The sequence below is a fragment of the Elephas maximus genome, chromosome 8 (assembly GCF_024166365.1).
Source record: "Elephas maximus indicus isolate mEleMax1 chromosome 8, mEleMax1 primary haplotype, whole genome shotgun sequence".
Lineage (NCBI taxonomy): Eukaryota > Metazoa > Chordata > Mammalia > Proboscidea > Elephantidae > Elephas > Elephas maximus.
The window spans coordinates 122096336-122117224 of NC_064826.1; the positions used below are offsets into that span (position 1 = coordinate 122096336).

A 20889-nucleotide genomic window follows, 5' to 3' on the forward strand; every position below is an offset into this window, starting at 1 on the left:
TAGGCTGGTATGTGCCCCCCCCACCACATTTTTTTTTGAAGATCTGTTTTGATTTTCTTTTAAATTCAAGCATTATGGAAATAGGTAATATAGGAAATGAGGGTTCCCCATGTCACCCCACACACAGTGGTGACCACTGTGAATATGTTTGCTATATATGCTAACAGGTTTTTTTTTCTATTTCTATATAATTCCTACATAATATCTGTTTATAAAAGTGAACTTACTGAATATATGTATTGTATAACTAATTGCCTTGTTTGGACATATTCCCACGTAAGGTATGTACATTTTCCTTATTTTTCTTAACAGCTACAGACTATTTCATGTATATGCAATATTTGTTAGCCAGTCCCCATCCAGGCACGTCTCCTTTTTCAAGCTAAGTTGTGTATACTACACTAGAAGTAATACATATCCACTCTAAGTTGTGTGTCAAACCTAGCAAGCAGAGCAAAACATGCCATCCAAGTGATTTTTGATTAACATTTTAAGTTGTGTCTTCTCTTGCTGTTAGAACATGCAACATGACTTTGAGCACCTGTATATACCTGGTTTTTTTATATACCTGTGGTTAAAAGATCAGCTGCTAACCAAAAGGTCAGCAGTTTGAATCTACCAGCCACTCCCTAAGGGGAGTTCTACTCTGTCCTATAGAGCCGCTGTGACTCAAAATCGACTTGACGGCAATGGTTTGGTTTTTATGTACCTGTGCATATCTGAAGACTAACGTCCTGTAAGAAGATCGCTTACATTGCCACCGGATCCTTTTTAGCTTGGATTCGAATTTGGGGAATTCAAAAGTCATCAGGAACCAAACCAAGATACAAGGTCCGGATCTAGCTGAACAGTGGCAAATACTCCAAAGCCATTGGGTATTCCTAGGCTGTTTGAAAATGTAAGGGTAATTCTAAAAGAGAGCACTAACTCAATCCTTGATCAAAACGCCTTCGAAATTCTGCTAAGAACAAGTAGCCTCCAGCAAGACAGAGGATGCAGTATCTTTACAAATCATTTCCTTTTTTTAATTTAAAAGGAATCGATTTGATGGCACTGGGTCTGGGTTTGGGACCCTAAATGCTACTTAAACATGTTTAACTTGTATGGCATCAACTTGCTATTGTCAAGAAAGAGAGAAGGCCAAACATTCTTGCCCACTACCAATGATTTGGTCTAATACAAGGCTCCCAGTGAAGCTACAACATGGCTTCAACACCCAGTAAGCGGTGGCTTCAGGTCCTCTTGACTGACTCCATAACTGACCAGCAGAAATGTTTGTCTGAAGCCCCTTTCAGAACATGAAGCGGCTCAAATGATCTGAGCCTCCCTCGCTAAACTCTCAATCAGGTAGTTCACTTATCTTCCCTGGCTCCTGCTAGAATACTTCAAGGAAAACCCAAAGAATGTGTAAGCCAAAAGATGGTCCTCCCTTGAGGTGCCCTTGAAGCACTGATGGTATCTGGGAAAATAACCCTTTAGGAAATGCAGCACAGACACTGACAATTCTGTAAGAGGGCCTTGTGTTGTGGGAAGGCCTAATGAGAGAGAGCATGGGATTAACCCTAGGAACCCTATAAACCCTGCCAGCCGATGCCCAACCTGCTGGCCTCCTGCCTGTGCGGTCCGGGGGACATGCACATTGTGCCCACTGAACATTACTTGTGTTTCCATCCACACAGGAATAAAACTAGGACTTGGTTTACATGTTTCACAGCTTTTATTGAGATTCAGGATGGGTAGCGGTGGTAGTGAGTGTGCTCATTGCCCCAATTTGCCCAGGCCCTCTGCTGCGTGTGTGACAGCATTTGTAACTGTGTTGGTCACGGTGTCAGTAACTTCCTTCACCACTTTGTCCCCTGACTCATGGGCTTTCTTTAAGGCTTCGGCAATAGCTATCAGAAAGAAAGAGAAAAATGTCCAGGTGAGCAAAATACATTTCAGGCCACTGGTTGTCCAAGTCTCACCTTTAGTGGCCTGTGGCTGCGGCTGCCTTACTGAACCGCCCCCTTGAAGAGCCCAAGGCGACCGCAGCTGAGCTCCCAGCACAGTGAAATCAAATTTGGTTGTCCCCCCACCCCCATCCCTCCAAAGACTTGCATTTCTTCAATTACGGGCGAGACCGGGTATCTGCTGATCGGTATGTTGGCAACTTATACCTCCTTTCCTTGTGAACTGAATGTTCGTGTCTTTCGATCATTTTTATACTAGACTGTTAAATTGTCATTTACCCATTTATAAAGCAAGGCACTGGCCCTTTGTCGTTTGTGTTATAAATTACGATTTTTTTTTTCCTCAGTTTGGGGTTTTTCTTTTGGCTTAGCTTACAATATTTTCTTCAGTGTGAAAAAAAATGAAGTTTTATATTATCAGATTTACCTAATATTTCCTTTAGGGCTGCAGGGTTTTCTGTCACAGTTAAAAAGGCCCTCCCCCTTCCAAGATCATGACAAAGTCTCCTCTGGTATCTTCTAGCAATTTAATAATGTCATGTGTTTATATTCAAATGCTTGGTCTATCTGGAATCTATTTTGTCATAAGGCATAAGGTGTATGTATACCTTTTACATAGTTGTACTCGCAGCATACATACATAAATGTGTACATATATTTAACTTTACATAAATACATCTCTATAAGTACATAAATTCGTATCTTATATATTTTGTCCCAGCCTGTTGCCAAGCAGTCTGTTGTCCCATTGCACAGAGATGGCCCCCTAGATGGCCTCTAAAGGAGGGTGTGGTCTATGGCCTCAGGTAAGCATAGATAATTACACACCAACTGGAAATACCAGGTCAGGGTTTGAACTGGTTGGGCAAAGAACGAGTTTTCCTCAGCGCCTAGCTTCCCTCCCTCCTTCTCCAGCTCCCAGCTCGGTCCTACCTTTCTCTCCAGCCTCCGTGGCGTGTTCCACCACCTCCTTCACCACCTCCTCCACGGCATGAACTGAAAAGAGGAGACAAGTCCAGAGTGAGAGCACAATCCCATGCAAACCTCCTCACAACTGGGTCAGGCAGTTCTGGACGCCTGGAGTGGGGCTGCTCCCAGCCAGAACCCCTAGCTGGCTGCCCGCAGAGACGGGAGTGGGGCCTGGCAGCCGGGGACCAGCTAAGTGAGCCTGAGAGGGGCCTGGTACACCTGGAATGTCGACGAGCAGCCCCTCCCAGCAGCCAAGGCTTGTTTCCCTGGTGGGTCAGCTACAACACCTCTCAGGATGTGCTGGCTGCCCTGCCTCTGGGGGCCCAGTAGAAGCAGCGGCTAGAGGACGCTGCTTCCAGCAAAACCAAACCCCCTAAAGCAATTTCTCCCGTAAGAGAGACCTCTTTGCCCACCTCAAAGGTGTTCAGAGTCTGGGTGGCAGCGAGCTAGAACTGAAATGTTTTGGAGTCAGAGATCTGGTTCGAATTCTAGTTCCTCCCGTCACTGCTGGGCTCCCTCACCTATAAAATGGGAATAACACACCCCCCAGAGTGAGTGAAATAAGTCAGGTGGTCAACACCAGGTGTGGAGTTAAAAAAGTGAAATACAGACATGTTTCTATAAAAGCCCACGAGCCCAAGATCTTCCACAGTAATGCCCGACAGGTGAGACCTGGACCAGCCACCCATACAGACTGCTGACCTCTGTATACAAAGAGGGTTTCTGGGGACTTTGAGGAAATTGCAAATGTCCTTTTTATAAACCCCAGAGAATGAGTTGTGATTTCTTAATGAAGAAGTCTTTGAAGCTTTAAAGTGGTGGTAAAAAAAAAAAAAAAAATCCATCTTCTGTTTTCTTTCTAGGATATTCAGAACAGGCTGCTTTGACTCAGTGGCTTGCTGCTCACCCAGAAGCTTCCTCTGAGCCCCTCCGTCTGGCCCTCAGCCATCACCCACAGCCACAGGCCTCAGGAGCAGGCCAAGCTCAGGCCCTGGGCTCCCTCCTGCTCTGCCTTCCTTTCCTCTGAAGGCCCCACCTCCACTTCTGCTGTAGTAAGACTGTTGGCCAGGGCTCCAGATGGGCAAAGGTGGCCCCAACCTACTCATCTATCTGCCTGGGGTCAGCTTCAGACAAGCCCAGTGTGTGTGCTCCTGACCCTAGGCTGAGGGGAATGGCCCAGGTGGAAGGAGCCTCAGTGTCCTTACCGGCTTCCTCGGTGGCCTTCTCAGTGCGGTGGGCCAGGCCCTCAGCGGCCAGCTTCCCCAGGCCTCCCAGCATGGTGAGGCAGCAGGTGGCAGCCAAGCAGAATGCTGGGCCTGAACCCAGGCAGCTTTTATAGTTGCTTCCGGTGCTTCCTCGTCTTGGGGTGCCAAAGCCTGCACCCAGCGAGTGGGAGGCTGGATGGGGTGAGTCAGCGAGGGTGGCTGGGGAAGAAAAGATTGGGTGGGGCAGCTCAGCACTGGGTGTCAGCAGCCCCCCCTCCAAGGAGCAGGAGACCCCTGCACCCTGTGGGGCCCTATGAGAGGAGGAATAGGGATCAGGGCTGAGGCTGGACCCTCAGGAGGGGGTCAGTTCCAGGGCACACTCACCGCTCAGGCAGGGGCCTGTAAGGTGTTTGGGAGATGCCCCTGCCAGCCCCCTGGAGACTCCCAGCCATACATTCTGGTGTGTGCCCATGTACCCGGTGACAGGCCTAGGGCTTCCAGCCTGCTGCGCCAAAGGCCCCAGGGTGGCCTGGTCAGGGCTTGGAGGTTCTATCATGTGGGGACTACAGTGTAGTGGAGGCTTGCTGCCCTCCCCATCCCCAGGGATCAGAGCGGTGTCCCAGCTGCCACTGTGGGGTGGGGAGCTGAGGCTGAGGGTGGTGCCTAGCCCAAGGCAGAGGAGGACACAATATCAACCGGAAATGGAGTCAGCACCGGCTTGCAAGTCAGCCCCGCCTTGCCAGACAGCTGGCTCCCACTCACGGCAGCGTTGGGAGCCATCACTTGAGGGAAACCCTGTCCTCCCTGCACCTTGGAGCCCCAGCCTCTGGGGATCCCCAGTGGGGCCAGCAGTGTCCTTCCCCCAGAGGCCCAGAGGACAGAGGACCCAACCACCACCACTACTCTGGCCATAGCCAGAATTCTCCAGAAAGCTGCTCTGCCAGCCCCTGACACATCCCAAGCCAGGCTGCCCCCCAGTTACTCAGGATGGAAGGAGGTGCCTCAAGCCACATGCCACATGCTCATCCTCTTAGTCACCATCCTATCCTGAGCTTCAGTGTCCATATCTATAGAATGGGGACAATTGTGCCTTCCTTGGCCATGTCACTGGTGGTGGGATGATGGATGTCAGCCTGTGGCTGTCGGCACCACGGTAAATGTCTCTTCCATCTGCCTCACCACTGGAGCTCTGACCAGTCCGCCAGCTGGGCCAAAGAGCAGCTGGGGCATCGGGCTGCCTCCGAGGGCTGGGGAAAGTGACCCCACTAGAGAGGAGTCATAGAGGACAGGTGTGGGGACCCCGTGGCCAGGTTGGGGCCAGGGCAGGAGTCTGAGGCCGCCTCCCCTCATGCAAACCTCCTTATCCCTCGGTGCTGCCCTTCTGGATGTGGCGGGGCCTAATTAGTGTTTACCTGACCATGGGCCTCACAGTCTAGGCCAAGGCCCTCTCACATTCCTGCGTGGTGGGATGGCCAGGGCTGTGGCCAGCCACCTGTGGGGGCAGTGGATGCTTCGGGCAGCAGGAACTCTGGGTCACAAGGCCACAGAACCATACCTGCTGTCCCCTTGGGCGGGGGGGATCAGATTGTTAAGAAAAAGAATACAGAGAAAGTATAAATTTCACAGATATATATATATGTGACCCTGTGGACCCATTACAGGCCCCATCGCAGGGCCTTGGATGTGCTGTGTAAGTGAGGGGCCCCAGAATGTACTCTATCCTCCCCTTGTGACAGCCAAAGTCTGGGTGTCCTGCTCAGAGCTTCAGGACAGCACTGCAGAGTGGGGAGAATCTGGGACAACCTGGTGGGAACTGGGCTGAGGGACCCACAGGGACACCCCTGAGCCTGTCAAAGCCCCTGCCTCATTTTCCCTGAGGTCGTATGTGTCCCCCACCCTCAGGGATCCTTTCTGCGCCCATTCCCCTGACAGAAAGGCAGTGCTGGGTCCAGACACGTCCCAAAGGCCCAGTAGGGCCAGGCAAGGGCCTGGAGGGGCCAAGCTCCCCAGAACCAGACTTGCACCCCAGACCTTGGTGCCCTTCCAGCTCCAGCTGTATCCCCCTGCCCTATGCACCCAACAGGGGCACCTTGAGCTCTACCTCTGGAGCAGGCCTCCTGGCAGCTGGACTCCTTTCCAGCCAAAGAAACCAGATCAGCTGAAGAGCCTTCTAACCAGTGCTGGGTTCTGGTCTGAAGGTCTGGGCTAGGGCAGCTTCTGCAGGGAAATCTTCACCTGCCTGAGTGAGTCACCCTTCCTACCCCATCCTGGAAGACACCCAACCCATACTGGGCCCCAAGAAAGCAGCCCTTAACACAGGCACCCCAGGTCAGGTTATCCTGGGTCAGAAGGTCAAGTCCCGGCTCTCCTTGGGTAGGGAGAACAAGGCGTTGGCAGGAGCTGATTAATTCTTCAAATGGAATTTGCCCAACAGCACAGCTTGGCAAAGGCTGAATCATCAAGGAGAGCCAATTTTTTCAAATAGCGATTTGCCAACTTAGCTATTACTAATTCAGGAGGAAAAGTGTTTAAGTAGTTAAGTGGTTGGGGCTGTCTCATGTTTGAAGAATGATGATTTCTTGTATGATTTAAACTGCAGGTGTCACAAATATCCAAAGTTTTATGGTTGCTCACTGCCTGTGCCTTCTCCCACGGCTCCTCATTCATGAACTTGATCTCACAGTATGTTCCATGCCCATGTGTCCTGCACTCACTGCCCCTTCCACCCATAGGGGAGCCACATCCAGACTCCTGGAGACATGGCTTGTCAGTCACCAAAGGAAGACTTCTTAGCACATCCACATTCACACATTGGTGGGTATCCTGGTGGAAAACATGGCACAGTTGAGGGGTAACTGAGGATTGTGTAAGAAAGGGACTATTTACAAGATGCAGACAGAGTTAGGAAACCCTGGTGGCATAGTGGTTAAGTGCTACAGCTGCTAACTCAGAGGTTGGCAGTTCAAATCCACCAGGCGCTCCTTGGAAACTCTATGAGGCAGTTCTACTCTGTACTATAGGGTCACTATGAGTTGGAATTGACTCGAAGGCAGTGGATGGGTGGGACAGAGTTAAGGGAAGTATCCAGGGACCAGCAATGGTGGAAAGCTGTTACCTCTCTGGGCCTAGAGGGCAGGGAAGGAGCAGATACAGAACTCAATGAGAGCTGCAGCTATAGAAGAAGGTCACCAGTCAGCAAAGAGGAACAGGAGAATAAATTCCTCTCCTCTACCCCTTCAATATCCTACTGCCTACTGGCTGAACCCAACCAGAACCCAGTGATGTTGCCAAGTGTCCAGGTCCCAGGGTCAGGGCAGAGGAGAGAGTAGATGTGGAGGGCAAATAGAGAGTACCAGCTTACCCTGCGAGACTCCTGGTTCTGGTAGGAAAATGGCAGCAGTTTAATCCTAGATCACACTTCTACTTTTTGAAACTGTACAGAGTAACAAGGAGCACAAGAAGAAAAAAACCTCACCACCAACATACACATTAATCTTGCCTTCGGAGAAAAAGAGGAGACTGGAAAACTTGCAAATCCAAATGCAAGTAAAACCAGCAACGCTGATGCAGGAAGCCACAAAGTGCAGAACAGGGAACTGGGAGAGCCCAGTGGTGACAGAGCTTGGGCGCTGCCAGCAATACTCACTCCTAGGAGGAGAGGGTCTGCCTGAGAGCTTCCTGGGACAGAACTACAATCTGGGGAGGTGAATAAAGAAGAAGCAGAACATGCCCAAGGAATTTCAGAGGCACCAGGTCTTAGACAGCACCACCTTCCAAAAGGAAAGGAGCCCTTTGGAAGATGAAGGCTGAGTCCCATTCCTCAGAAGCCTGCCTCTGAGGAAAGAAGGTTGTTGGTGGAATCTTCCTGAAATTCACTGGGTTTTGAGTGGCAGAGGAGTCATGACTACACAGGTGAGTCCAACACTCCTGTGAAAGAAGAACGGGCACCTGAACAAAGGAGTCTGTGAAACTTCCCTTCCCCTTGCCCCATAGGAATCTCCTGGAAAATTCCATGGCAGATTTGAACCTTAGATTCCTGACAACCTCCAATACATCCCCAATACAAGGGTTTTATAACTGACTGGGTACATTTCTCTCTTCCAACTCAATGCCAGTTGGATTGCAAAAATCATACAGAGAGTTTCCATATATTCTTCACCCAGCTTCCCCTAAAGTTAACATCTTACATAACCACAGTATAACTATCATAACCAGAAATATTAATGTATTTAGCTAAATTTAATTGAAAATAATTTAGCTAAGTAATTAAATCTATTTTAATTATTTAGCTAAAATTATTTTACTAAATTAAAATGAACGTATTAGGATTTCTACTGTAAGAGTTATACTTTCCCCCATTTATTTATTTAATTCATAATTTACTTATTTATATCAGTATGGGCTCATGGATATTTACCTTGTTACACAAGTTATAATCCAATACTATCATTATTTCTTTTGTTGCTCAAAGTATTCTAGCTTTGACCATTAGAAGATCCTCTAGATTGGCTCCTTTGTTCTTTCAATAGATCCCATCTTTTCTTTAGGATTTCCTTATTTCTGACACTACAAGATGTTCCAGGCTGCTCATCTTGCATTTTCCCTTCCCTAGCCCTGCCATCAGCCACTCATTCTAGGAACCCTGGTTCTGTTTATTAGAAAAGGGTGTTTACAGGCTGTCTTAGTTACCCAGTGCTGCTATAACAGAAATACCACAAGTGGATGGCTTTAACAAAGAGAAATTAATTCTCTCATAGTCTAGTAGGCTACAAGTCCAAATTCAGGGGGTCAGCTCCAGGAGAAGACTTTCTCTCTCTGTCGATTCTGGAGGAAGGTCCTTGTGATGCATCAGTCTTCCTTGCTCTGGGAGCACCTCAGTGCAGGAACCTCAGGTCCAATGGACGTGCTCTCTTTCCCGGCACTGCTTTCTTGGTTGTATGAGGTCCCCAACTCTCTACTTGCTTCCCTTTCCTTTTATCTCTTGAGAAATAAAAAGTGGTACAGGACACACCCCAAGGAAACTCCCTTTACATTGGATCAGGGAGATAAACCTGAGCAAGAGTGTTACATCTCACCCTAATCCTTTTAACCACGCACAGAGATTATGATTTAAAACACATAGGAAAATCATAAAATGGAGGACAACCACACATGGTCTAGCCAAGCTGACACATACTTTGGGGGGACACAATTCAATCCATTACACTTCACCCTTTGGCCCCCCAAAATTCATGTCTTGCTACATGTAAAACATATTCACCCGATCATATCATAACAAAAGTCTTAAATCAAGTCCAAAATCCAAAAAATACTTCTTCATCTGTGAAATCCAGAATACAAGTTATCTGCTTCCAAAATACAATAAAAGAACAGGCACAAGCTAGACATTTCCATTACCAATGGGAGAAACTGGAGAGAAAGAAGGTATAACAGGCACCAAGCAAGTTAGCAGAACACATTACATTAGCCATCAAGGCTTGAAAATAACCCTCTATTCTCTGAGACAGTTTACACAATAGCCCTGCCCTCCAGACTCTAGGTATTGGCCACACTCTCTGGATTCTAAATCAAGGCCCCTTGGCCCTGGGCCTCAGCTCCGCCTTCCAGGCCCACTGGGACAGCAACTCTGCTCCCTCGGCTTTAGATGCACCATTCTCCTAGTCCATCTGAGTGACAACTCTACCCTTAGAAATACTGGAGGCCGTGGCTCCACCCTTTGAAACCCCAGAGGTCCTGGCCATACCTTTTGAGACTGAGGCAGCTCGGCTTCTTGTGTTCCTTGTCTCTTCAACTTCTGCTTCGTGGTTTCTTGGCCTCTAGGCTCCTTGGGCCTCAAACCCACATCTGCCCTGCTGGGGCAAGTGTTCCAAAGCTCTGTAGCTCCACCAATAAGTGCCTGGAGGCACATGACTCCACCGGGAAGCCTTCTGCATACAGGCACTCAGCTCTCTGGCTTCGTGGGTTGGCAAGCCTACCTCCACTGGTAAGTGCCTGGAGGCACCCCACTCTGCCAGGAAGCCTCCTGCGCAGACGCTCAGCTCTCTTGTTCCGTGGGTCGGCTCCAGCACTGTCTGGTGCTGGTCTACTGGTTCTGCTGTGACTGGTTTGCTGCTGCTGCTGCCAGTCTCTGCTGCTGTTTCTCACTATCTGTGTCTTCTCCAGTGGTAAGAGTCCTCCTCACTTCCTTCTGAGTCTTCTACCCATTCAGTTTCAAAAATACTTCCACATTTTAGGTTATCCGTTAGAGCAGCACCCCACTCTCTCAGTACCAGATTCTGTCTTAGTCATCTAGTGCTGCTATAACAGAAATACCACAAGTGGATGGTTTTAACAAAGAAAAATTCATTCTTTAATAGTCTAGTAGGCTACAAGCCCAAATTCAGGGTCTCAGCTCCAGAAGTAGGCTTTTTCTCTCTGTTGAATCTGGAGGAAGGTCCTTGTGATGAAACAGTCTTCCCTTGGTCTGGGAGTATCTCAGTGCAGGAAACTCAGATCCAAAGGAAGCGCTCTGTTTCTGGCACTGCTTTCTTGGTGGTATGAGGTCTCCAGCGCTCTACTTGCTTCCCTTTCCTTTTATCTCAGAGAAACTCCCTTTATATTGGATCAGGGAGGTGACCTGAGCAAGAGTGTTACATCCCACCCTAATCCTTTTAACCACAGGCAGAGATTATGATTTAAGACACATAGGAAAATCACAAAATGGAGGACAACCACACATGGCCTAACCAAGTTGACACATATTTTTGGGGGGACACAACTGAATCCATTACACAGACCAACATCTAGGTGATGGGTATGTTCACTGGGGTATCATTGCTTCTGTGTCTCCTCATCAGACAGGGCTCAGAAATATATGTAATATTTACTAATTCAGATGGTGGTACTGTGGTTAAGAGCTTAGCTGCTAACCAAAAGGTCAGCAGTTTGAATCTACCCTGGAAGCCCTATTGGGCAGTTCTTCAGTTGGATCATACCTCAATATAAAGAAAACAAAAACCCCCACAACTGGACCAATAAGCAACATCATGATAAGCGGAGAAAATATTGAAGTTGTCAAGGATTTCATTCTACTTGGATCAACCAGCAAAGCCCACAGAAGCAGCAGTCAAGAAATCAAACGACACCTAGCACTGGAGGAAGCTGCTCCAGAGGATCTCTTTAAAGCATTAAAAAGCGGAAGATGTCACTTTGAGGTCTAAGGTGTCCCTGACCCAAACCATGATATTTTCAATAGATTCATGTGCATGTGAAATCTGGACAATAAATAAGGAAGACTGAAGAAGAATTGATGCTTTTGAATTATAGTGTTGGCGAAGAATACTGAATATACCATGGACTGCCAGAAGAACGAACAAATCTGTCTTGGAAGAAGAACCGCCAGATGCTCCTTAGAAGCAAAGATGGCGAGGCTTCGTTTCAAGTACTTTGGACATGTTATCAGGAGAGACCAGTCATTGGAGAAGGACATTATGCTTGGTAAAATAGAGGGTCAGTGCAAAAGAGGAAGACCCTTAACGAGACAGATTGACACAGTGACTGCAACAATGGGCTCGAGCATAACGATGACTGTGAGGACGGCGCAAGACTGGGCAGTGTTTCCTTCTATTGTACGTGGGGTTGGTTGCTATGAATCAGAACTGATTTGAGGGCACCTAACAACAACAGCATTTTCTAATTTATTCATGACAAGCACGCACATGCGTGCACGCATCCACACACACGTACACACAAGGTTCCTTTTAGTATTTCCCATTCCTTTTTTTTTTTTTCTCATTCCTTATTTGTAACTTCTTTCTCCAAGTGTAAGAAATCCAGTTCTTGTTTTATCTACGGTAATATTTTCCTATGTGGTAAATTCTAGCATAAACATAAATTGCTTCAGAATTGCTAACCCATAATCCTGTGAGAAACACATTTACTAATGAGACTGCAGAATTTATGTACAGTTCTTTTTGTCTTTAGCTTTACAAAACCCAGTCAATATGCTCTCTTCCAAAGTTACTTAGGTTTGTTATTTCCTTCCACAACCCCTTCAGTGTGGTTCTGTTATTCATGTGTAATGCACTTAAGTCCATTTGTTAGTGTCTTATTCCATTTTGGGTTCCCCACATTCTAGCTGGTTTTAATTGTTTATTTTGGGGGCACTAGGCCGGTATGTATATTGAGTACAAAGGAATTCAGGACTAGTCAAAGAAAGACATGACTATGAGATAGCAGTGTTGCACAACAAACTATTTATCGGCACCAATTTATTGACAACCACATGCGGGGGGGGTCCCCCAAAGCAGGGGACCTTCCAGAGGTAAGTGGTACAGGGAGTCACCAGGAGGGAAGGGGGCATGAAAAATCCCAGGAAAGAGGATGGGGAGGGGCTTACACGCATCTTAGGTGAGGTCCTCCTGCAGGAAGGTGGGCAGTCTCCGGGTCTGAGAGCTCCCAGGCAGTGAAAAAAAAAAAACAGTAGCACCTTGTTATTCTGGGGTATCATTGAGTCAATTCCAACTCGTAATGACCCCATGTAACAGCGCAGCACTGCCCCATAGGGCTTTCTTGGCTGCAATCCTCACGAGAGCAGATTGCCAGGTCTTTCTCCAGCACAGCCTTTTGGTTAGCTGCTGAGCTCTTAACCATCCTTTTAACTACAGGATTTCATCTTATCTCTGGCTACCAGATGTTAGGCACGGTTTTTCAAGTAAGTAAAGCAGGTAGGCTCTAAGTGGCTAAGAATCTGCTTATTGGGGCTACTTTTAAAACAGTTGGATATGTATAAATTTTACTTCGGTGTAGGCAGGCTTTTGGGGGGGGCTAATGGGACTCTTTTTTTTTTTTTTTAATGGGGCTCAGCTTGCTATAAAGAAGTAAACAACTTGGGGCCAATACACTGAGGCCATCTTTGGCTTATTTATATAACACAGCATGCAAAACCAAGAATCCAATCTACTAGACTGCAAAAGGCTTGGTTTTATTTTTTTATGTAAAACATATTAGAGGTTCTGCAAGTCAAGAGTGCTACAAAAAGATGTGCTCAGAGAAGTGTCCCACCCTGCCTATCCCTGCATGTCTGTTCTCATTCCTCCCTGCATTCCACTCTGTTCACATTGACCTCTGTAGGTAACCTATCTGTTTGGTTTCTGACTTATCATTCCAGCATTTTCTTTCCACAAATAAGCAGAAATATGTGTATTCTCTTATTCCTTTCTTCCAGGAAGGGGAGCATACGATAGATACTCTATTGCACTTTACTTTTTTTTTATAAACCCAACAGTAAAAACATACTATTTTTCAATACGCAAAAAGAATACCAACCCACTTTGAAGAGTGGCATCTGGGGTCTTAAACACTAGAAAGCGGCCATCTAAGGTGCGTCAATGAGTTTCAGCCCACCTGGATCGAAGGAGAATGAAGAACACCAAGGACACAAGGTAATTAAGAGCCCAAGAGACAGAAAGGGCCACATGAACCAGAGACTACATCAACCTGAGACCAGAAAAACTAGATGGTGCCTGGCTACAACCGATGACTGCCGTGACAAGGAACACAGCAGAGGACCCCTGAGGGAGCAGGAGAGCAGTGGGATGCAGACCCCAAATTCTCGTAAAAAGACCAGACTTAATGGTCTGACTGAGACTGGAAGCACCCTGGTGGTCATGGTCCCCAGACCTTCTGTTGGCCCAGGACAGGAACCATTCCCGAAGCCAACTCTTTAGACATGGATTGGACTGGACAATGGGTTGGAGAAGGACGCTGGTGAGGAGTGAGTTTCTTGGATCAGGTGGACACTTGAGACTATGTTGGCATCTCCTGCTTGGGGGGGAGATGAGAGGGTGGAGGGGGCTAGAAGCTGGCGAAAAGGACACGAAAAGAGAGAGTGGAGGGAGAGATCAGGCTGTCTCATTAGGGAGAGAATAATTGGGATTATGTAGCAAGGTGTATATAAGTTTTTGTGTGAGAGCCTGACCTGATTTGTAAACTTGCACTTAAAGCACAATAAAAATTATTAAAAAAAAATTAAACTCATAAATGTGATCTTTGAGTATGGTAGTTTCCCCTGAGTACAGGTAGATGCTGACTTACGATGTATTCGAGTTAGTATGAACTTGCACTTACGATCAGGTGTTTCTTTTCTTTTTTGTACTATATACAACATTGCAGTGTTGATGTTGTTATTCTCAGATGTTCACTCGCAGATGTTTATATGTAATGTTTCCAACCCCCAAAGACAAATAAAGATCAGATTTATAAAGATACTGTTAATAAAAGGCAATAATAATGAAAATTAAAAAAAAAATACCAAAACTACATTGCATATGAAGAAATCATACCAAAAAAGGTTACCTCAAATAAATGACATGGAAATTATTATCTGGCATTCCAACACGAAGTTTCAAAAGACATTTAATTAAGCAATTGACCGTAAAAGAGAAATGCTGAATGTCTGGGATGAGCTGGCCAGACAATAGGAATTGGAAGAAAAGGAACTTGCAAAACTCAAGAACGAAAAAAAAAAAAAAAAAGATAAAATCATTGCAAAAATGAAGATTAAACTATAAGCAGCACAAGGGAAATGGATAGTACAGTAGGTACCTAACAAATAGAACAAATAATTTTTTTTTTTAAGGCATTGTATTACAGAGATACAGTGTTAGGGAAATAGAAGTTACGGAAACCGGTGGAAATGAACCTCATACCCACAGGTGGAAATCCCAAAGAGGAAACCCAAACAATGGAACAGAGCAGCTATTTTAAAACACAATTAGGAAAATGTTCCTGAAATAAAAGAAATCTACAATCAATATTGAAAGGGCAAACTGCATACCAGGGGAAACTGCCCCAGGCGTGACTGACATAAATTACAGTGATATAAAGATAAAGACAGATTCCTTGGGGCATCCGGTCAGAAGATCAAATAGCCCAAGAGAAATTTCAGAGGGCATCGGACTTGCAGGGCTTGCTCAGACTGCTATGCCAGAAGGCAGAGCAGCCACACCTAGAAGACAGTCAAGGACAAAAGTGTGAACCACAAACTTCAAACCCAGCTGAGTATAGAGTATAAAGGCTATAGGCCAAAAGTACCAAACATTTAAGAACTCAGTATATTGTTGAGATGAGCCCTTCTTTTTTAACTTTTTAACCTTTAAAAAAAAATGCCATAGACAAAAATAAAGACAATGAACAATATGTGACCCCAATACTCCCCTGCATGTTTTCTCCTTTTTCAAAATAGGCAGCTGAGAGCTTAACATAACTAAGGCCATTATAAACCTATAAGTTGTTCTTTCTCTGCCTGCCTCCTTCACATATGTCTGTTAATGACTTTGTTTTGACCAAATGTTAATGACTTTGTTCTTTGTTTAAAACTGATGCAAATAACCTTTTGTTCTGTCTGGACTACCTGTGGCATACAACCCCCACAGGAAAGTTGGAGCCCAGGTATCAGATATGCATATCTTTAGCCTAATAAAGAAATGCCTGGCAGGGGACTAGGAAGACACTTGTAACCTTTGTAAGCTTCTATATAAACTCTAATGTAAAACTACTCTTTGGAATTCCATAGAGACAGCCTGTGTTGCTGCCGGGTCCCCGGTGATGCATGCATCTCCTTAATAAACTTGCTCATTCTTTCTGAATTGGAGTATGGTTCATTGACTTGACTGCTCCAGGGCACGGACCCTAATCAGGTAACACCTCATAAATTCCTTACCCATCTATAACAACTCGATCCCAGATGTCATGTCTGTTTCATCTGTAAATATTTCATTCTTGAGGAAAGACCGCCATCCACAAATGCAGTGTGTGTAAAGGGAACCCAAATGTAATGTCAGTGACTCTGTGTTTGGCTAGTTAGGAAACTTGGAATTTGGAAAATTTGGCTGGGGAGGTGGAGAGGCTGGGCAGAGCAGGACCTTGAAGTCCACATAACATAGAAGGATGTAAGCTTTTATTTGTAACAGAAAATCCAATTCACAATGGCTCAAACAATAGGGAAAATGTATCCTCTTCAACAGCTGTGTGGCAGCTGAAGACCAGTTGATTTAGGTACTCCATAAAGTCATCCACGACGCAGGTCCTTTCTACACTGCAGCCCTGCCCTCCTCGGCAAGTGGGTTTTTTCCTTGGGCCCCTTCCTCTTGTGGCTGCAAATGGCTGCCCCACGTGCACGCATCATTTCCAGTCACAAAGATGGCCGCGGAAAGTTGAGGGAATGCTTCTTCCTTTGTTCCTTTTATTAAACATGAAAATCCTTTCCTAGACTCCCCTCCCTCATCTGACCCCTCGTCTCCCAGGCCAGACGGGGTCACACCTAACAAAAACAAAGCAAAAAAAACCATTGCCATCAAGTTGATTCTGTTTTACAGCGACCCTATAAGACAGAGTAGAACCGCCCCATAGGGTTTCCAAAGCTGTAATCTTTAGGGAAGCAGACTGTCACATCTTTCTCCCACAGACGCCACCTTTCGGTTAGCAGCCCAGCGCATAACCACTGCGCCACCAGGGCTCCTTACCGAGTCACATACACACTCCTAAAGCAATCACAAATAGAGCGGGATTAACCGCCACAGGTATCCCAATCGGGAGGGGCCCTGTGTTACGTGGGGAAGGATGCGCCTCAGAACGTCCTCTTCTTCCTCCCACAGGCCGCCCGGCCTCCCCTTGCGCCGAGGGGGCCTCTCCCCAACCTGCACCTGTTCCCGGAGGCAGGGGTTCTTGGAGGTGTTGGAAGCGGCCCGAATGCCCCAGGTGTCTCTTCAAGGACTGTCCCTCTGGGCTGGATGGACAGCCTTGGCCCTCTTTGCAGACTATAGGAAGCCCTCTTTGGGGCAGTCAGCGACAAGGAGCCGAGCGTAGAAGTGGGCCCGGTCCTGGGGCGAGAGTGGGCGATGCCGGCGGTAAGAGGAACAGACGTGTTCCCACGCGTGAGAGAGACCTCAGACTGGAGATCTGAGCAGATCATCACCTGAGGCCACCTGGGCTGGGAGCCGAGAAGGAGCCCACTGCCCCCTGGTGGCAGGCCGAGGAGGCCTCCCGGGCAGGAGGCGTGGAGTCCGCGGGTGAAGGAGGGAAGACGCGGCGTTTTCCTCTAAGCCTCCTCGGGGTGGGCTGCGCTGCATAGTCAATAGTGTTGAATGGAAATGGAAGGACTACACGTGTGCTCGACAGAAAGCTGGTAGAATCATGACCGCTGGTGGTGGTGGGGCGGAGGGGAAACTGTGTGCAAAAGCGTAGAGGCAGGGGAGGGGCCGGGAGTCCCCCGCTGCGGTGTGGCAGGAGGTTCGGGGTAAGGGGTCACAGCGGCCAGCTCCCAGGCCGGGGCTGAGCTTTACTCTGCGGCTACGGTGAGTCACCCGCCAGCAGGGCGCACTCAGCGCTGGTGTCGCGTGCTTCAACCCGTGTTGGGGGTGGGAGGGAGTCTGGTTTACCGTGGGAACTCAGCCCATCAGGGGGCCAGTCCGACGGAGAGGCTATTGGTGTGTCCGGGACTGAGGGGCGCGTGGGGAGGGTCTCTCGCGCTCGCGCGCGCACGAGGCCCTGTCGCTGCTCCCAGGCTCACGTGCCCGGCCCCGTGCGATGGCGGCCCCCTTCCCTCGGGGGCAGGGCCACACACAGCAAAAGCCACGGGGCGGGGCCTGGCCCGGCCTTCGGAGGCGGTGACTCAGCGGGTGTGACTCATCAGCGGGTGGAGCTCGCGCACTGACACCCGGCGAGGCCTCGGCCCTCGGAAGACCTGGGAGCTCAGCACCCCCGGCTAGGAGGCGCTGGGCTCCCGGAGCAAGGGGGGCGGCTTTGGAAGGGAGGGCTGGCTCCTGAGAGGATCGGGAAAGGGCACATACCTAGACCAAAAAAAAAAAAAAAAACCTGCTGCCGTTGATCCCGACTCCTAGCGACCCTATAGGACAAAGACCTGCCCAATAGAGTTTCCAAGGAGCGCCGCCAACATTTTGGTTAGCAGCTATAGCACTTAACCACTATGCCACTAGGGTTTCCCATACCTAGACAGGAGGTTGAATTTAAACTCAGGATTGAGAGGATGGGAAACCGGCTTCCGAGCAGTCTGTTTGGGTTTCCGAATTTGGAAGGCCAGGACTCTGGAGTTGGAGCTGGGTGTCTGGCAATGGGGGCTCTGCTCTTGTGTGGGTCGAGGGCTGGGCCCAGCTTGGAGGAGGAATGACGCGGACACAGGGTGGGAATATGTGCTTTAATGAGGAGGCAGGCCAAGGGGGCAGTGGCAGACCACAGTTCAGAGCCAGGTTCTTCTGGAGAGGGCCTGAAGGGGGGTTACTCCATGTCTCCCTTCTGTCATTTCAGGAACCCCAGTTTTTTCCCAAAACCAGAGAAGGCCTCTGAGGCCTGGCTAGCAGTCTCCTCAATGGTTTCCTGGGTGGACTTGACCACCTGGTCCATGGCTGGGGAAGGAAAGGAGAGGGCAGGTGAGACAAGGCTCTGGAGAACCAGTCCCAGTCAGTGCCCACAATGTCAGTCTGACCAGGGTCTCCCTCCCCTAGAAGCCTACCTCAGAACATTGTGGGCAGAGGGGTGTGCCTGGGAGCGGGGGAGTATGCTGAGGTTGCCTGCCCTCCTGCCCACCCTCCCCTCCAGCCCCATCAGACCTTTCTGTCCCACCTCTGTGGCCTGATCCATCACTTGCTGTGCTGTTGCTCCAGCCGCTGTGACTGGAACAGAGACATGTGTCATTTAGCCCCTCTTGAGGCCCTGCTGACCACGGGGGCCCCACCATGCCAGCTCCCCAGATGTTCTCTGGATTAGTCTGTCCCTACAGGTGTCTGGGCAGATGCCAACCAGGTGAAGTCTCTTGCCCAAGGCCACCAGCCAGTAAGTGGCACAGCTTTTTCCGTACCTCTGGGCTATTCTTGTTTATTTATAACTCTGAGCCCCTCCCCTCTGGCTGGCTTCCTTTCCCACTTTCAGGATTGCTGAGAAAATGTCCACTAGAAGAAGTCAGGCCTAGAGCTGGCATCTGGGCTGCAGCTGCTGCTGGGCATGGCCCAGGAAGACCCCCGCTCTCTTTAACTACTCCCTGACAGCCTGGCTCAGATGCCTGAATTCCCACCCTTCCTGCACTTGGCTTTAGAGCCTTGACTTTTGCAAGGCTCTGTTCCCACCTTCTCCCTCCTGTGGGCCACCCCAGAGGCTGCCATTTAATGATGCCAGTGCCTCAGTGGGCAAGCAGCTTAAGGGGTCAAAGTGCAGGAAAGAGGCGAAACTTCTTTTCAAGAGATGCCTCTCGACCAGAGTCTCTGCCTGTGGTGAACCGGTGTCCAGGTGGGTCGTGCAGAGATGTGACTCACCCTGCTGAACAGGACAGAGCCTGCCTTACCCAGATTCCATTCTTGGGGGTGAAGGGTATATGGCAGGCAGGCCCTGGGTCTGCTCACCGAGGTCCCTGGGGTCTTCATCTGACTGACAAACAGCCAGAGGAGCCTTTGTGTCCAGCTCGTTGGTGCGTGCTGTGGAGTGGATTCGTACTCACGGCACCCCCATAATGACGGTAGGATGCCCTGAAGGGTTTTCTTGATGGTAGTCTTTACAGAAGCAAATGGCTAGGTCTTTCTCCAGAGGAGAGAATGGGTTCAAACTGTCAACTTTTTGGTCAGCAGCTCAGGGCTTGCTTAGCCCTTTGTGCCACTAGCGCACCTTGCTTCCAGCGTACAAGTGGGAAAAGTGAGGCCCAGAAGAAAGAAAGGGTTCTGTAGCCAGCGGCTTCTTGGTAACATGAGTATCAACGGGAGAAGTGTGGGCTTTCCCTGGGGCGCTGGTGAAGGAGGGGTTGGTTTGAGTGTTCTCTCTTGACTGGGGGATGGGCAGGATGGGCTGGGCCTGGATTCCCAAGGGAGTCTGGGCTGGGCCTGAGAGGGCCGACCCTCGTGTGCCCAAGGTCTTCTCACAACCCCTAGCCCCCAGCTTTCGGCTCCCACAGCTGTATAACCTTGGGTCTGAGGAGGAGGGCGCTGGAGATGGAGAAACTAGGCCCAGGGCACTGAAGGAAGGAGGGCCCTTCTGCCCTCCCTGAGAAGGCCCGCCGGGTGAGGACTTAGAAGTAAGGAAAGGATCATTTAGGGGAGGGGGAGGTAGAAACAAAGCCCAGTGGGGTCTGGAGGAGCCGCCCCATTCCGGTCCCGCCCTGTGCACTGAGACCCCGGGTGACGGTCGCGACGTGGCGGGAGCGCGCGCTTTCGTGGATCTTCACCCGGGGCGAAGGACCAGGGTGGGGCCGTTCCCCGCCTTCCCAGCCTCCTCCGGGAATGCGCAGAGCGCGGCCCCCGGGCTCCTCCCGCACGGCTGTTCTCCCGCCTCCCTGGGAGCTTCCATCTCAGGGGAACACCCTTCCAAGCCCCAGCCGGACTTCCAGGCTAGGCAGACCCTCGGCATCTGCCCCCGTGCAAACAAAAGGGCGCTCCAGCTTGTGCCCCAGCTCGCGCGCTGTCCTCACCCGCTTCCTGCGTCGCCGCTTCCACCTGTTGCTTCAGGTCCTGCAAGCCCTTGCCGGCCATGGCGGCGGGGGTCTTCGGGGTTGTCAAGGGCCGTCAGCGAAGTAGGAACCTACTCACAGCTGCTACGACTTGATCGCCACCCCGGGTTTTTAAGGCGCCCCAGGACTGGCCCGCCCCGCGGGGGGCGGGGAGGGGAACAGGCGGTTCCAGACACACGGGCTCAGGGGAGTTACTGGGCTCTATTCCAGGCTCCGCAGCCCCTAGAGAGCACTGGCCGCCGGGCGGGGGGGGGGGGGGGGGCGGCCGTAGGAGGGGCGG

The 20889-nt window shown here is 49.4% G+C and overlaps 1 protein-coding gene across 4 annotated transcripts; it reads right to left on the bottom strand.

Annotated features, from left to right (window-relative positions):
• Positions 1–1715: 1715 nt before the first annotated feature.
• FAM25A (family with sequence similarity 25 member A) lies at positions 1716–20839 on the bottom strand. 4 transcript variants are annotated; one of them, XR_007518493.1, is made up of 5 exons: positions 20571–20805; positions 19516–19587; positions 18730–18792; positions 18112–18525; positions 16058–17952 (listed from the first exon to the last, which is right to left on the bottom strand). XR_007518493.1 is itself a non-coding variant. In XM_049894390.1 (4 exons), the coding sequence occupies exons 1-4, from the start codon at positions 20629–20631 to the stop codon at positions 1759–1761; spliced, it is 477 nt and encodes a 158-aa protein (XP_049750347.1). In that variant the 5' UTR covers positions 20632–20839; the 3' UTR covers positions 1716–1758. The 4 variants fall into 4 exon arrangements, 3 of the variants coding, with proteins under 3 accessions (XP_049750347.1, XP_049750348.1, XP_049750349.1); XM_049894390.1 differs by lacking the exons at positions 16058–17952; positions 18112–18525; positions 18730–18792; positions 19516–19587 and adding exons at positions 1716–1892; positions 2883–2945; positions 4124–4342 and having other exon boundaries at positions 20571–20839; XM_049894391.1 differs by lacking the exons at positions 16058–17952; positions 18112–18525; positions 18730–18792; positions 19516–19587; positions 20571–20805 and adding exons at positions 1716–1892; positions 2883–2945; positions 4124–4342; positions 4508–4545.
• Positions 20840–20889: the final 50 nt, after the last annotated feature.